We start from the raw sequence: 17,937 nt of genomic DNA, 5'->3' as shown, positions 1-17,937 counted from the left end.
GGCTGTCACAGTGGTTCACACAGCCACATGGTGAGGGCAGTGCCTGAGTTCGCTGTCAGGTCCCGCCTTCCTGGGATGCTGCTCCTGCATTGCTGTCCTCTTTGTCTCAAGCTAACAGTTTGGAGGATTTAATCAATGGACCTGCTTCCTGCCCATAGAGGAAAAGGAAAGCTAATCCCCAGACCTCTGGTACAGAAACAAGTGGTCCTGACAAAGGAGTAAAGGGAGGTTTGCCTGTGACCACCAGCTATAAAATTTTGAATTATAGGGTTGGAAGAACCATTAGGAGATCATGCAACTTTCTGTCAAACCTACAGAGAAGACTCCAACAAAAATAAGCTGCACAGATGAGCTGTTCCTGTGCTCTAATCCAGTGGTTCTCAAACTGTGGCCCCTGGACCAACAACTTTGGTGTCACATAGAAACTTGTTAGAAATGTGCATTCTCAAGTACCACCCCAGACCTACCTAATCAGAAACTCAGAATGTGAGCCCAGCCATCTGAAGGAGCTGTCTAGGGGATTCTGATACATTCAGTAGTTTGAGAACTACAGCCCTAAGCAAACCCCTGGCAGAGCCCAGGAGTGACGGTTTCTAAGTCTGGGTGGCAAGAAACCAACGCTGAGCTCCTACTGCCATCACTGGGCTTCAGTAAATGCATGGGACATTATGGCCACCTAGGTCCTCCTTTTGGTCTCAGCTCTGTGTTGAACCAGAGTACTTGTGTTGCTGGCTCTCTTGATCACTTGACAGAGAGTGAAGTTAATATTCCCTGTACCATGAGATCCTAGATAATGTCTCTGAGCACATCTCCTGCATGTGGTTCCCTGTAAACTCAGCCTAGGTTCCTTCAGCAGTGACTGACTTCAGCTCCTTTATCCCCCTGCACGCACACACATCACCTTACAGTGCAATGTAGCTCATGTCCCTTGAGGCTTGAGTCCCTGGGTCACTTGAACTCGTGCCCTTCCTCTTGATTCCACTTTCAATGCCACTTAAAATATCTGCAGCATGTCTTTCAAGAAGCAGGAAAAATTAAAGATTCTGAGACTAGCTACATCTTGAGGCTCACATGCAATCAGGGGCTCGTATTTGCATAATAACAGAGTTTTATTTCCTTTCATTCAGAAGTGGAACATGAGATGGCAACAGTTTTTTTTTGTTGTTGTTGTTTTTTTTTTTTTTTTGAGACAGAGTCTCACTTGTTGCCCAGGCTAGAGTGAGTGCCGTGGCGTCAGCCTAGCTCACAGCAACCTCAAACTCCTGGGCTCAAGCAATCCTCCTGCCTCAGCCTCCCGAGTAGCTGGGACTACAGGCATGTGCCACCATGCCCAGCTAATTTTTTCTATATATATTAGTTGGTCAATTAATTTCTATTTATAGTAGAGACGAGGTCTCGCTCTTGCTCAGGCTGGTTTCGAACTCCTGACCTCGAGCAATCCGCCCGTCTCGGCCTCCCAGAGAGCTAGGATTACAGGCGTGAGCCACCGCACCCGGCCTGTGGCAACAGTTTTAACAGTCCCTATTCTAGCACTTCCACACTCTCTGTGTATTGGGGTCTCTTAAGCACCCTTCATGTCTCAATATCTTGTAGTCCTCACCCACGCGCATAGTGATTGTGCAGAATTCTGAGAATAAGCAGCATCTAGATTTCTGGTAGATGTGACCATTGTCAAGCCTTTTTCTGTACAGATTGATTTCATTTTGGTTTCATTTCAGAATGAAACCATTTGTACAATACTTTTAAGAGCCAGTTCTCCTTATAGCTTTGAGCCCAAAATGAATGTCCAGATGTGTCTCTTCAGATTGCTTTCTCTGTAGGCCTGCCAAAGCAAAAGAGCCCAGAATTCATTGGCATAGGAGAGAGGTTATTTAATATTTATGAAGGACGCCAGATGTTCAGGACATTTCATATCACATAGAGTTAGACACAGTCCCTATCCTTGATAAACTCACTCAGACAAATTATGAGCACCAGGCCAAAAAAATCAACAAATAGCCCATTCACTTCTCTATTGTGACCTAGCCGCATGTGCTTTTTATTTAAAAGCTTCCAGTTGGAGGCAGGCCCCAATCATACCAGCTCCTCTGTAGCCCCAGCTAACCCAAGGGGCTAGAGAGGAAGATTGTTAGGTTATGGAGGTGATATGGGTCAACCTGACTGTATAATTCTTTTCCTTCAGGGGACAGCTCCACCAGCAGTGCTGTGAAAAGTGGACTCTGGTTAATGATGAGACTCAAGCCAAGATGGCCCGGATGGCTGCGGCAGCTGCCTGGGGTTTAGGTAAGGCTTTCCCGGTTGAAGTGGGAAGAGGGAAGCTGGGGGGCGCACATCCAAGGAGCAAGGCACTATGGCTACCGGTAGACATGTCAGGTCTATAGCAGTGTAAAAATGGACTATATCCACCTACTTCTATGTCCTCCATCTGTCCTTTTACCTGATGATTTGTCTATAAATTGTTAGACATGGGTGAAAATGGGTCTTCATGAGAAGGCCAAGTAAGACAGTACACAAGCATTGAAATTGAGATGTAGTGGGTGAGAAAAACACACTCAGCACACTCACATAGAACACTTCTAACACTAGATGCATGGAGGTTTTCAACACACACCAAGCAATTCTTCAGCGAATACCAACTGGGTGTCCAACATTTCAGTTCAGTTCAATTTTGACACTGTCTACGCAGAAGTAGCATCAGATCCCACATGTTAAGGGCTCATCCCCACTTAACATGCCAGTCGCCAAGTCCCAGTCCTTGTGCTTCTGACCAACTGACTATAAGTCAGGATTCTTTTTGAAATGGGATATATAATGAAAAAAAGAGGAAAAAAGGGTTACCATAACCCCCCTCAGGTTTGATAATTTGCTAGGATGGCTCACAGTACTCAGGGAAACACTTCACTTGTGTCTACTGGTTTATCATAAAGAGTACCTATGAACAGGTACATAGGGCAAGGTCTAAAGCAGGGGTCCTCAAACTTTTTAAACAGGGGGCCAATTCACTGTCCCTCAGACCATCGGAGGGCCGTTGGAGAGTACGCACACATTTCACACATGTGCACTGTGGGCCCAGGAGGAGTCAGCTGCTAAGCAGAACAGGCAGCGGTGGCAGAAGCACCCAGCGGGCCAGATGTGACCTGTGGGCCATAGTTTGAGGACGCCTGGTCTAAAGGGTCGGGAGTACAGGAGTTAGGGTTTGCCACCACCCTTCTAGCACCTTCAGCAACATGGAAATTCATTATTTTTTTTTTTTTTGAGACAGAGTCTCACTTTGCCCAGGCTAGAGTGAGTGCCGTGGCGTCAGCCTGGCTCACAGCAACCTCAATCTCCGGGGCTTGGAGATCCTACTGCCTCAGCCTCCCGAGTAGCTGGGACTACAGGCATGCGCCACCATGCCCGGCTAATTTTTTTTTGTATATATATTTTTAGTTGGTCAGTTAATTTATTTCTATTTTTGGTAGAGACGGGGTCTCGCTCAGGCTGGTTTCGAACTCCTGACCTTGAGCAATCCGCCTGCCTCGGCCTCCCAAAGTGCTAGGATTACAGGCGTGAGCCACCACGCCCGGCCGGAAATTCATTATTCAAGCTTTTATGGCCCTTACTCTTTAGCCTGCCCACCTTTCCTGGAGGTCAGTGGGTGGGGTTGAAAGTTCCAGCCCTATAATCATTTGGTCTTTCTGATGACCAGTCCGATCCTGAGGCCACCTAGAGTCCTCGCCTCATTAGCATAATCAAATGAGCTCATTATGAATAACAAAAAGGGTTTTAGATAGCTCTGTGCCAGATACCAGGGACAAAGACAAAATATATTCTCAGGTGAGAAGCAATTTGGCAAAAAAAAAAAAAAAAGAGAGAGACCCAATATATTTCTTATTATACCTAGTGGGATTTGTCTTAGACAAGTTACTGATTTCTTTTTCTGTTAAGAATGAAATCTAGAGGTAGAAATTTGCAGCCTGCTAGTTTGGCTCCATTGTCATTAGCCTTTTTCCATATTTCTGCTTTGCATACTTAGCATAGGATCTCCATTTTAAAGTCTACCTCATGATCCAACATGGTTGCTGGAGCTCTCCCCATCATGTCTTTATCCCAAGCAGGAGTAAAGGGAGAAGACAGTTGTCTATCTCCTTTTTATCTCTTAACTTCTGTTATAGAACTTTCCCAACATATATAAAAGTGAAGAGAATAGTATAATGAACCTCCATCTGCCCTTCACCTTCTCCAATGATTATAAACATTTTGACCATTTGACCATTTTATTGTCTCTCCTCCTTGCTGTCCAACACTTGCCCACCTCATCTCTACTCCCAGAATATTTTAAAAGAGAGATTTCCTTTTAACGCTACTGATGTGTATGCATTTCTAACACTGGGCGCCAGCCAGGAACATTAGCAGCATCTGTTCCAGAGGTGTTCTTCATAAGAGGGGAAAGGATACACTGGATGTCCCAGGTGAAGAGCTTCCCCTTTGGAGTCCAGAGGAACGTTATGTAACATTCCACCTCCATTCTATCCTTTTGTCCCTCTTGAGTCACAGAGCTTATATCCTTTCCTTTCATGAGCTCTGGGCTAGATCTGGAACATTTTTCAAAAACAAATTGCTTCCTGAGGAGTCATCACTTGCTATTTGCTTGTGCCCAGAGGCATAGAGAATGGATGAGCTGATAGTCTGGAGTGAAAGGCAGGAAAATGCCTTGTAAAATTGGCAGCCCTGCAATTTGCAGCTAATGAAGCTGATATCTTTTCTGCAGGTGGTCTTGGAAAGCCTGGCATTTGATACATGCTCTCCCCACCAGGGAGAGTGAATACCTCCTCCCAGATGCAGCCATTTCCCCAGTCTAACATGACACAGAGACCACTGTGCTGTGACCTAGCCCATCTTTCTGTTATAACAGAGCCTCTTAAAATATTTATCTCCTCCCTTCTGAGGCAAAGATATTGCCAGAGTGAAACAGGCAATCTATTTGTCTAATCCTGTCCACTATGTGTATAATGGCCATTCTCAATTGTTGAGAGGAAAATGTAATTTCCCAATGTACCACTGGACTGTGAGATGCTTCACTAGTAGGGCAGAAAGCGATTTCATCTCACCTAGAGCAACCTGAGAGAGTTCTCCAGGATAATGAGGTGCTGCATTAAATCCACTTGCAGTGCCACCTTTGCACTCACACGCCTGCCCTCATCTTTCTTCATGCTCCGTGGGGCTGCACTGGAGTCTTGTGTTTGGAAGACAGATGTGGCTTTGTTTTGTTAAATCAATCCCCACGGTATCTAGAGGGTCTGGGCAGGATTTTGGTGCATCCAGCTCAAGTCCATTTGTCTTGTTTGTACCCCAAGCTAAGTGAAAGTAACAATGCAAGACCTATTTGAGATGAGCCAGCCGACCACCCTGATGCTTTCTGTCTGTCTGTGTGCCTAGGTCAGTGGGACAGCATGGAAGAGTACACCTGTATGATCCCTCGGGACACCCACGATGGGGCATTTTATAGAGCAGTGCTGGCGCTACATCAGGACCTCTTCTCCTTGGCACAACAGGTAAAAACCTGTTGGCAAAGAAAAGGTTAAGTACTCCTAAGCACATGGCTATTGTACTCCAGCTCTGGTGTTTATTTGGCTCTGTGAGCTCTGCCAACACATCAGCTGGGGCTACTTTTTGTACTTGGGGGACAAATGTGTTCTGGAAGTTACTGTTTCAGTGATTTTGGAGTTAGCTTTTTGGATCATCATTACATCCTTTTTATCACCTTGCCTCAGCATTTTGTATTAAAGAGGAGCTATGAATTTCACCAAAGGGGAGGATTCAGAGAGCCAGGAATCCCTACTGTGCAGCAGAAATCAAGCACAAGGGTCTTCTGGCCATGCAGGCGTGTCACTCATTGATTACCATTCCAAGGAAGCTAGTGCTTATTTGCAAATACTGTGCTAACTTGCAGAATGAAATAATGAGGTAATCACATCCACCTTGTAAAGCACTAGACTATCTTAGATAAAGTGCCCAGGTAAATGATCTGAGCACTTAAGGGATGGGGACACACTAATTAACCTTAAACATTCAAAAGAGGAGAAGCTTTGCATGAGGGGTTTTTAATTGATGGCACAGAAAAGACTCAAACCACAGTCCCGCAGCCCCGACTCTGCTTTACATGATGAGAACTGAGATCAAGGCCCTCCACAAGAGCTCATGTTCACCCGGAGAGGATTGGTCATCTCCACTGATTTCAGAGATGAGGAGGCACTCCTTTATGAGGAGGGGGGTGCTTAGAAGCCAGAGATGACCACCTGGAGCCATTCAGGTGTACCCAGAATCTATTGTCACAAATATGCCTAGCAAGGAAAAGTTAAAAGAAAGTAGATCCCCTAGGATGTCCTCTTGAGATGCTGTTTTACAGTCTACATTCCCTCTCTTGCCACCTGAGATTATGGGTGTTACTTAGGTAGATTTTTTAAAGTTTTGGATGCCATATATTTCTGTCTTGGGTGAGAAATTTTATAATACTCTAGCCATTCAGATCTGGGAAAAGGTCTCTTCCCTTCTTCAGTGAGTTTCTGTCTTCATCATTGGGATTTAAGTGAGACAGATAGCCTTTGTAGCTAGTTGGGAAGCCCTAGCATAGCCTTCGGCTCCCAGATCCAGAGCACAGCCCCACAGCTGCTTTGTTTCTCTTCTAGTGCATCGACAAGGCCAGGGACCTGCTGGATGCTGAGCTAACTGCCATGGCAGGGGAGAGCTATAGTCGGGCATATGGGGTGAGTGTCAAATGTTCTGCACATGGTCGTTTTTGAGGCTTATTTCAGTTCTTTTTCCAGAGTGGGTTAGTGAGAACTCACAGGCTACCTGGAACATGCCTGTTTTCTTTGATCAGCAGATACCCTGACACCAGAAGGGATGATTTAAATTAATCCTGTCTTTTGGATTGTTCATGCAGTAATTAGGTTGGAATGTGATTTGCTTCTATCAGGCCATGGTTTCTTGCCACATGCTGTCTGAGCTGGAGGAGGTTATCCAGTACAAACTTGTCCCTGAGCGACGAGAGATCATCCGCCAGATCTGGTGGGAGAGATTGCAGGTGAGCTTGGGAACGCCCCCATTCACCCGTCTAACGCCCACCCCGTAGGACCTGGGCCAGCACTTGTTCCCCCAACCCCCGCCCTTACCCGGCATGCTTTTCCTGCCTCCTTCGCCAATGTAGTGCTCAGCTCACATGCAAAGCCGAACAAGCAAAGGCTCTTCACTTAAGCTTTAGCTATGAGAGAATGACCAATTTTCCAGCCTCTTCTTACTCTTCTCTAGGAATAAAAGAAAATGTCTTTAATAAGTAATACTTATGGCCAGTCAATTGGGAATCATAACCTCAAAATCAGTGGCTCTCAACCTTAGCAGCACAATAGAATCACTGGGAGACCTTTTTAAAATCCTGGTGCCCAGGCCATTCCCCAGACCAATTAAATCAAAATTTCTGGGGATAGACCCGGGATCAGTATCTTTTTCAGGCTCTCCAGATGATTCCAGAAGCCAAAGCTAAGAGCCACTGCTGTCACCACACTTACTGGCCACCTGCATCCAACTTTTTAGACAGGGTTGCCTGATGTTCTCGTTTGCCAGCTCCTACTGTTTATGGTTCCTTAGGTCAGAGTCATCCTGTCGCCACTATTTAGACTTTTTTCCACTGCATTTTCCCCTTGTAGAGAAACTTTTCCAAGTCCTCCATCAGTATTTTCATTGTCACATTCTGATCATTTTAGCATGAGTAGCTGTCAATTCCAGACCTGGGAGTCAGCAGTCCTAAGTATTCTTGGAAAGGGTGACCAGTGCTTTCATTCCTTGAGTAGGTAGGATGGGAAATTCATCAGCAAAAAAAGAGAGAAAGGCTTTACCACTCCAGAAACCACTTGTCTCCCTGCTTGTCATGATTGACCCCCTCAATTAGAAGCCATTTCCTCTTGGCCAGCCTACACCTAATTCCAAATTCTTGCTCCAGACCAATGGAGGTATATGCTTCTAGGCTTTTCAGTAGGCTGTGACAAAACCTTTTGACTCCAGGCTGCATTCCTGCCTCAGAAGCTCAGGACACATTCCCCTGGACAGGAAAGAGCAGTGGGCAAAGGAACATCTATGAGTAGAGTGGTTTATGGCTCATAAATGAGCACATACAGTTCTGTTGCATCTTTTATTAGTAATTATGAAATGCCCAGTGAATGTTTTGATGGAAAACTACCTCCTGGGCACCAGAAAGAATTCCACAAAGCGTTTCCCACTTGACGTGTACACACCCGATTTTTGAAGTGCCTCTAATGGGGTGAAGAGTTTCCACATCAGAGATGTGATGAATCTTCTGAGATTCTAACAAGTAGGACTTGATCCAAATACAGACTTGGAAGGGGGAATGCCCTGAAGGAGTCCTGGGGAACGCACTGACTAAGGCCTGGGGGGTGCACGCCTGACTTTACTGGGTCCAGGACACTGTCATCACCTTGACCCATCGTGACTTCCCTGTCCTGAGACAGCAATATGTTTTTCGGCTTATAGGAGGCCAAATTATTTCAGCATCTGGGAGAAACTAGCCATTGGTGAGAAGTAACCAAAACAATCACTCAATGTGCTTTTTTATGTTTTTCTAACTTTCCAAATCATTGTTCTCACACTTCACGGGATGGAAAAATATGATCCAAAGCTGAAAATAAAGCATTACTTCTGTGATGGAAATTTGGCTGTCGTGGATGGCTTGCTGTCAAATGAACCGCCTAGGCTAGAAAACTGCCATTCTGTGGTCAAGTCATATAAATTACAATCCCAGCCAGTATCTCCCACAGAGCAGTTTGAGAGGTCAGCCTTACCTGCACCAGCTCTCTGCTTGCCGTGGGTTCTCCAGTATGGTCAGTCTGCATCCTGTCACGGCTAAAAGCCTGAGAGCATTGTTGCTAGACCTTTAAGCTCATCTCCATGGAGGACAGTCCCATGGGTTCATGGAATTCACTCATGCAGTAATAGACCTCGGGAACCCATCTCTCCGCGCTGCGTCCCCGAGTCTTCTTACCAGTAAGGGCGAAAAGACTTCACTTTTCGATATAAAATTAGTTTGCCTCCTTTGATAACAATTAATTTGTTCTTTTTTTAATTTCAAAGAATTTTAAGTATATATTAATGAGGCACTTCCCCTTCTATATATGTAGTTTTTGATCTACGGCAAATAGAAATGAAAGAATCTAAGATGGCCAACAAACAGGATATCCCAAAGTCATAGTGCAAGTTTAGGCTTTAATAACTTCAGAAATATAAATGCTACCAAGTTACAAACAACATCATTTGAAAATGTAATTCTTTAAACTTCTACTTAATTCATTTTTTGAATTTTGAATGATATTTTGTGGGGGATATAGAGGACAAGGTCTTATTCTCTCAGCCCGGCTAGAGTACAGTGACTTGATCGTAGCTCACTGCAACCTCAAACTCCTGGGCTCAAGAGATCCTCCTGCCTCAGCCTCCAGAGAAGCTAGGACTACAGGTGTGTACCACCATGGCCAGCTAATTTTTTTTAGTTTTTGTATAGACAGGGTCTCTCTGTGTTGCCCAGGCTGTCTCAAATTCTTGGCCTCAAGCTACTTGAGCCTCCCAAAGTGCTAGGCTTACAGGCATGAGCCACGGTGCTCACCCTGAATGATACATTTTAAATTTAATTTCTTTGTCAGTGATAGTCATCTTCAACCAGAAAGACTGAAGCAAAATATTAAAGTTAAAAATACATTATTGATAGGCCGGGCGCGGTGGCTCACGCCTGTAATCCTAGCACTCTTAGAGGCCGAGGTGGGTGGATTGCTCAAGGTCAGGAGTTCAAAACCAGCCTGAGCAAGAGTGAGACCCCGTCTCTACTATAAATAGAAAGAAATTAATTGGCCAACTAATATATATATATATATACACATATATATATATAAAAATTAGCCGTTACAACAGCTTTCTCCTAGAAAAAAAAAATAAAATAAAATAAAATAAAATTAGCCGGGCATGGTGGCGCATGCCTATAGTCCCAGCTACTCGGGAGGCTGAGGCAGTAGGATTGCTTAAGCCCAGGAGTTTGAGGCTGCTGTGAGCTAGGCTGACGCCATGGCACTCACTCTAGCCTGGGCAACAAAGTGAGACCCTGTCTCAAAAAAATAAATAAATAAATAAAATACATTATTCATAATCCACAGATGAAATTCAAATCATTTAATTCTCATGAGAGCCCTATGAAGTTGGTACTTCCACTTTACAGATCAGAGAGAAGTTAAGTAAATGCCCAAAGTCACATAGATAGTAAGTGACAGAGGCAAGATTCACACTCCAGACCCCATGTTCTACTGTGTCTCAAATTGCTGAGAAGTCTCTAAGAGGAGTTTCATTCACAGTGCTCTTGAGAAAGTTGACATTCCATCAATGAATCTCCTTTTTGTTTCAGAGTAATTTTGCTGTTGCTTGTAGGGGGCTTAAGATATCGCAAAGAAGCCAGATGCTGTGGCTAACACCTGTAATTCTAGCACTTTGGGAGGCTGAAGTGAGAGGATTGCTTGAGGCCAGGAGTTCAAGACCAGCCTGGGCAATAGCAAGACCCCCGTCTGTACAAAACATAGAAAAATTAGCGCATGCCTACAGTCCCAACTACCCGAGAGGCTGAGGAAGGGGGATCGCTTGAGCCTAGGAGTTCAAGGTTGCAATGAGCTATGATGATGCCACTGCACTCTAGGCTGGGCAATAGAGTGAGACCCTGTCTCATCACTAACAAAAAAGATAGAGCAGAGAATATATCTAATCCTCATTTCTGAATGTTCTAGGGCTGCCAGCGTATCGTAGAGGACTGGCAGAAAATCCTCATGGTGCGATCCCTTGTGGTCAACCCTCATGAGGACATGAGAACGTGGCTCAAGTACGCAAGTCTGTGTGGCAAGAGCGGCAGGCTGGTGAGTGACCCCGACCCCCACGAGGGCAGGGCATGGTGCCCCTCGGCCAAACAGTTGTGTCTATAACCTAGCCTCTGTTGTTTTTAAGGCTCTTGCTCATAAGACCTTAGTATTGCTCCTGGGAGTTGATCCATCTCGGCAACTTGACCATCCTCTGCCAACAGTGCACCCTCAGGTGACCTATGCCTACATGAAAAACATGTGGAAGAGCGCTCGCAAGGTCTGTATCTGAATCCATCCGGCAACAGACCGCCTTCTCCAGAATGCTCCCCTAATGTACTTCTCACTGCCTCCTTCAAGGCCAGAAAGGAAACCATGTTTAGATTGTCTACCTGCAATGTCAGGAGTCTCTTCCTGTTGTGAAGCTATTTGGTCTGATTTCACAAAGAGAATTATAGTTGAGGAGATGCATATATACCATTGATCAAACTAATGGATATGATCACAGTTATATTTATTGGTATCTAGAAAATGCTGGGCCATAGAAAAGGCACAATTTATGCCCCCTAAGAGAAGATGAGCTGTTAGTACAAAAATACCGTTTGTTCGAAAACACTGACTAGAACTTGCACAAGGCCAATGTGTTTTTTTCAGACTTCTAGTCTCCTTTCCTGTCATCAATTTGGATTTAAAAGCAACAACACATGGGGTGTAATGCTGAAACCAGGCGGGAAAGTTATCTTGAAGTCAATGTAGAATTCCTCTTACTTTATTTACAAACAAGCTCTTGAGAAATAGATGGGGCTCCTGGTTTTTGATTGTTTTTTTTTTAAAAACAGTCTCTCTGGATGTTGGTGAATAACAAACAGTAGGCCCTGGAGACAAAATCATCTCTATCATCTTCCTTATCAAAAGGAAGAGGGAGTCCCAGTTGGCCTTCTCTTCCTGTTGTTGTCCCCACAGTGGCGCTTGAGATGAGAAAGGAGTAGAACCCAGCCACTAGTGCGACAGCTGTGGAAAGATGTGAGAAAATAGAAGTTGTGTCTCTGCTGAAGGCATGCTTAGGAGATTCAGAGCCTGGCATCCAGGGACTGACTGACTCTGTAGATGACTGACTCAGTGTGGCTGTGAGTGCCACCCAGAGTGGGACCAATAGCCCTCACCCAGGCACCTTGTCTTTGACTGGGATTTACTTCAACACTAATGACCCAAGTTTCCTTCTCCAAATGTGGAGTTTTGGGATTTGTTTATTTTCATCATTTTGTTTTACTTTTCAGTCTCTGTGAGCCTCCCAGGCCAGAGCATTTCTGATTCAAAGCCTGACCTCCTACAGGCAAATAGGAAAAACAGAAGGTGCTGGATCTGAATATAGTCAGATTTCCTTCCCATGCAAAGCCTCCAAGTCTTTGAATGTCTTGCAGAAGGAGCCTTTTGGGTAATACCTCAACCAAGGAGTGGCTTCTTTCAACATATGACCACAGCCCAACTTCTTCATGGAGTATGACCTTTTCTTAGTAGCCCAAATTCTGGAGAGTTTAAAAATTAGGAACCTATTTAAAGTTAAGCACTTGCACTTCAAGCCCAGAGCAAGGGATGTCACATCTCTATAGTTGAGGAGCTACCCAAAGAAAACTGACTACTTTAATAATTGTGCTTCTGGGCCGGGCATGGTGGCTCGTGCCTATAATCCTAGCTCTCTAGGAGGCTGAGGCAGGAGGACTACTTGAGCTCAGGAGTTCAAGATCAGCCTGACCAAGAGGGAGACCCTGTCTCTACTAAAAATAGAAAATCAGCCAGGGATGATAATGCATACCTATAGTCCCAGCTACTCAGGAGCCTGAGGCAAGAGGATCGCTTGAGCCCAGGAGTTTGAGGTTGCAGTGAGCTATCATGATGCCACTGCACTCTACCCAGGGTGACAGCAAAACTCTGTCTCAAAATAATAAATAAATAAATAAAATAATTGTACTACTTCTGAATAAGTCACTCACTCTCTGAGCCTAACTTTCCTCTACTGTAAACAAAGATCTACTCTTTACCTTACCTAAGGGAAATGAAATGTTTCGGGAAAAGCAGACCCTGGTATGCTGGAAGGCATCAGGCAATAGGTATCTGTAAAGTGTTTTCCTAGACAAGACACTTCCCAGAATCTCGAGTTACAGTAGGCCTTCCATGAAGTTTCACTGAACCAAGGCCATCATTCTTGCCTACAAACTGCCCATGCAGTCTGAAAACAGAATGCTATTTCTAGCAAAAACTCTGTGGGCCTTAAAGAAGCTCCTTCTTCCAAGTGATCCCTCCTTCATTTCTAAGAGGGAAAGAACCACTTTCTCCCCTCTTCATTTCCTGGGAATGGAGAAAAGAAGTTTTAAATAGAACATTTTTAATTCCTTGAAAATAAGTTGCTTCGTGTCGTAGAGTAGAAAGATACTACATTCTTCCATGCTGAATAAACATAATATTGGATTTCAAATCTAAACTAATAGATAGCCAGCTTTGGCAATTTATTTTTGTTCAGCCCCTGGGTAAGTCCATCAGAGTTTAAACTCTGTGTCTGGGTTCTTAATGACACATAGCTTATGAGCTCTGCAAAGTACCTGGCATCAAAGTTCCTAGGTTAGTTCCTGCCTGCTTGATGTATACACTGATCACACTTAGTCATCAGTTACCTTTTCAGTGATTGATCTTTTTAGTACTGCTTCCCAATTCATTTTTCTTTTTTAATCAGATTTAAGTCTGGTCATTGTAGTTCTCCTAGAAGAAAAACTAAAGGAACATTTATCACTTCCCAGATGTGGGATGCTAAATGTGGTTCATTTTTCAAAGCCAGTGGTGAATAATGGAACTCTGTGAAGGCAGATGTGTGAGGGAGACAGGTGTCTGGTTAACTATTGGAACATCTGTCTGCTCTGCCCTGTGCATGGATTAGCTTCCTGATCAATTGTTTGTCACATCATCCTGGCTCTGGGTTAAGCTCTATCTCTTTTTTTTTTTTTTTTTTTTTAATCCATATATTTAGAGGATATAAGCTCTATCTCTTGATGCCAATAATTCCTTATGTTAAAAATATATGAGGTTGGTCCTGGCCTTTAAGCCAGAGTGTTTCACTTTTGTTCAGGGCCATCATCACCGACATGTTCTCTTTTTTTTTTGAGACAGAGTCTTGCTCTGCTGCCCAGGCTAGAGTGAGTGCCGTGGCGTCAGCCTAGCTCACAGCAACCTCAAACTCCTGGACTCAAGCAATCCTCCTGCCTCAGCCTCCCGAGTAGCTGGGACTACAGGCATGCGCCACCATGCCTGGCTAATTTTTCTACATATATTTTTAGTTGGCCAATTAATTTCTTTCTATTTTTTTTTTAGTAGAAACAGGGTCTCGCTCTTGCTCAGGCTGGTTTCGAACTCCTGACCTTGAACGATCCACCACCTCGGCCTCCCAGAGTGCTAGGATTATAGGCGTGAGCCACCGTGCCCAGCCACATGTTCTTATTTAAAAGAAAAAGAAAAGAAAAATACCTCTTATATTATTTGCCATAGGGGAGACCTTTTATTTATTTGAAGTGTTGATTTTTTTCTTCTGCAGCAAAAAACACAGCCGCTTTTTCATATTCACTCATGTAATGTGTCCTCTCCCTACATTAGTGGGTTTAGATTTTGCCATTTGAGCTTGTGATGTTTGTACATTCAGTCTATCTCCATCCTTGAAGCTCTTTATTTTTTTGTTTTTCTGGGGGTGTTTTTCCTCTAGAAAAACAGAAGAGCTTTTTTTTTTTTTTTTTTTTTGAGACAGAGTCTCACTCTGTTGCCCAGGCTAGAGTGAGTGCCGTGGCCTCAGCCTAGCTCACAGCAACCTCAAACTCCTGGTCTCAAGCAATCCTGCTGCCTCAGCCTCCCAAGTAGCTGGGACTACAGGCATGCGCCACCATGCCCGGCTAATTTTTTCTATATATATTAGTTGGCCAATTAATTTCTTTCTATTTATAGTAGAGACGGGGGTCTCACTCTTGCTAAGGCTGGTTTCGAACTCCTGACCTCGAGCAATCCGCCCGTCTCGGCCTCCCAGAGTGCTAGGATTACAGGCATGGCCACTGCACCCAGCCAGAAAAGCTTTTTTTCCCTTTAAAAAATGTTGTGGACCCCATTTATTAAGGTGCTGGTGTGTCTGGACATGGCAGGCTGGTACAGTACTCCCAGATCTGACTCTGTGTCTCTGCTCTTCCCTAGTTTAGCTATCTCTTCCTAACTCAAATCCCTCCTGCTCACTTTGTATAAAATCCTATGGTGCAAATAGATCGAACTGCTTAAGGATGTGCTGAAGATTTTGCTCCCAGGCCACCTGTTCAACTCAATGTCTGCTTAGCTAATGTCTTCTCCCTCTTCCGTTTGAATACATAAGGGGCTTCACCCCATCTCTGTATTGTTGTTTGGGTGCTGAGGGTTCTATCTGATTTTTAAATCTATGGTTTTTGTTATGCTGGAGTGTCCAAGGTACCACAGTGTTGTAAACAAATACCAAAGTTTTACGAACCTGAAACAATCCCCCATAAGCCTAATTTCCCCCAGGGCAACGTATTGATAGTGAATCAAGCAGTTGTTTCAAATTACTTCACATACATTGTTGTATGAGGTAGCCAGGCATGAAACTTACCCAAGGCTTATAAAACTGGTAATTACAGTTGGCAAAAGAGAGCTAAGACTTGAGTTGAATAAGTCATGACCCTTTTTGAAAAATCCAGCCCTCTCAAGCATCATGCCCTGGTCCTCAGTCCTATGGGGTCCTCATCCTGTGATCCAGGGTGTTCTGTTCAAAAAGGGGTTGACCTATGTGCCTATCAGAGGAACAGTAGTTCCTTTCCTGTGAGTTGGGCCACGTGCCAATGGGCTGTCTGTGCCTTTGTCCTGCTACAGATCGACGCCTTCCAGCACATGCAGCACTTTGTCCAGACCATGCAGCAGCAGGCCCAGCATGCCATCGCTACTGAGGACCAGCAGCACAAACAGGAACTGCACAAGCTCATGGCCCGGTGAGGTCCCCACTGGCCTGGCGCCAGTCACATTCCAGCCCTGCCAACCCAGCAGCTTCTTCAGCGAGGGGAAGTTCAAGGTTCCTCAGGTGGCTGGTTGCTGACATCTCTGTCCTTTTCTAGTAGGGATCCCAGGCAGCCATCAAATCATGCTGCTCCAAAGTCTCTGTCACTTGCATTCCCAGCCACATGCTGTTCTCCTGGTGTCTGGCTTTAGAATTAGAATCCTTGTTTTCAAATGCCAGATATGCTACGAGTTACTTAACCTCTCCATGCCTCACTGCCCTCATGGTATAAAAGGGGTAGTAAGAGGTCCTATTTCCTAAGGTGGTGTGAGGATTAAAGGAAAGAGTACAGCGTCAAGCATTTAGAACAGTAGCTGGAATACAGTAGCAATCAGTAAATGTCAGCTGTTAATATTATCATCACAAAGAGTGGAGGGGAAGGGAAGAGTAAGGGAGAACGTATATAGCAATCAATAAAAAAAGTAACACTCAACAACTGTCACCCACAAAATTGGGTTTGGGACAGATAGATCCATACAGACCTACCTGCACCAGGCAACCTGGTTTATGCTATCATTGAAAGACAAAGTTGAAGAATGAAAGGTGATACCTTAAAAATTTATCCCAAAAGCCCATCTCTTTCCTTCCATACAGTTGAAAATTCTGTTGGTTTCATCACATTGCCTCCTCAGAAGCAGAGTAAATACCAGAAAGGCTTCAGTGTTCCCCCAAAATTGGTTGTTCTCTTAGGAGGGCTATTTAAGTAGGGAGCAACACGGGCTTGTTTCTCTCATTTCAGATGCTTCCTGAAACTTGGGGAGTGGCAGCTGAACCTACAGGGCATCAACGAGAGCACAATCCCCAAAGTGCTGCAGTACTACAGTGCCGCCACGGAGCACGACCGCAGCTGGTACAAGGTGACTTGGAGGCAGGGGCACGTTTAAAACCCAGCACCCTGGCAGCCTTGCACGTGTCCTCCCAGGTGCCAGTAGTTACAGCTGCACTTCTGTAGAGTGGGTCTGGTCCTGTGCATATGCTTCTGGAGTTCCTGGGCCTGTCAGAGGCCCAAGGAGTCTGCATTTCCCTTACAAGTTTAATTCAGAAAGATGAATTGATTCTTTTATTTGAGAAATACTACCCCACTATTCTGTGTATGACACTGGGGACTGCTGCTGTTTTGCAGACTCTGAGCTGCTTGTTTTCCTAGGAGCATCTGGACACATGGTTAGTCTCTGGAACTGTATCTTCCCTCGGGCCATCTGTTCCTGCTCAACATTTTTCTGATTTCCATCCCTGTCTGCTCCTCCTTAGTTAGATTAAGACCTTTACTTTCTTTGTTTTTATTGGAAAGATCTGAGTAACATCCTGTTATGTTACAGGAAACTTTTCAAAAAGATAAACAGAGTTAGATAAACAGAAATGTATAAAGGATGTGATTGACTGATGGAGGGGTGACTCTTGGAAGTACATGTCTTTGGTGAGAACACACACTCTCTTTTTTTTTAAATATTTCTAAAGGGCCTCCTGGTAATAGCTGCTTGGTGTAACAGGTGTCATCTTCTTTCTTAACTTGTCATCATCTCCTTAACTTGCTAATACTTTGTGAATTAATCCCTCTGAGACCAAAGCTTGCATTTGAAGACCGCAGAAGCACTTAGGATAAAAATCTTACCCCCATTTCAGCATGCTTCAATCTGGTCTGAAAAAATGTCCATTTTGTGAGAGGAGCAGTACTCTCTGTAGGACAGCTTCATGTCCAAAGCTGGAAAAGTAAATCCAACAAACCCTTGATTAACTGGAACTTTACTAATCAGAACTGTCCCCTAACCAGAGTTACTTTTCTTCATTCAGCTTTCAGGAAAGAAGCAAATCCCAAGAAAAAAGCTGGTTCTAGAAGCTTTAGTTTTAGTTTTTAAAAGCATTTCCTAGTATAGGTCTCTTTGGTTTTATGAGATCTTCTACCATCAGGGTCATGGCCCTATGTGCATGCCAGGACTGTTTGTCTTCTCACCTTGACCCCAGGTCAGAGCCAGGCAC

The 17,937-nt window shown here is 44.4% G+C and overlaps 1 protein-coding gene across 1 annotated transcript in view; it reads left to right on the top strand.

Moving 5' to 3' along the window:
* Positions 1–17,937, top strand: part of MTOR (mechanistic target of rapamycin kinase) — a 145,501-nt gene that overhangs the window by 96,001 nt on the left and 31,563 nt on the right. The window contains exons 31-38 of the mRNA XM_012791400.3: positions 2,183–2,283; positions 5,419–5,534; positions 6,669–6,746; positions 6,959–7,066; positions 10,809–10,934; positions 11,023–11,154; positions 15,780–15,895; positions 16,700–16,817. Of these exons, the coding sequence (XP_012646854.2) occupies positions 2,183–2,283; positions 5,419–5,534; positions 6,669–6,746; positions 6,959–7,066; positions 10,809–10,934; positions 11,023–11,154; positions 15,780–15,895; positions 16,700–16,817 (895 nt within the window). The remainder of the gene's footprint in view (positions 1–2,182; positions 2,284–5,418; positions 5,535–6,668; positions 6,747–6,958; positions 7,067–10,808; positions 10,935–11,022; positions 11,155–15,779; positions 15,896–16,699; positions 16,818–17,937) is intronic.

This window comes from Microcebus murinus, chromosome 2, assembly GCF_040939455.1.
Source record: "Microcebus murinus isolate Inina chromosome 2, M.murinus_Inina_mat1.0, whole genome shotgun sequence".
Lineage (NCBI taxonomy): Eukaryota > Metazoa > Chordata > Mammalia > Primates > Cheirogaleidae > Microcebus > Microcebus murinus.
The sequence above is the reverse complement of the archived record's forward strand: the minus strand, read 5'-3'. Positions and strand labels throughout refer to the sequence as shown.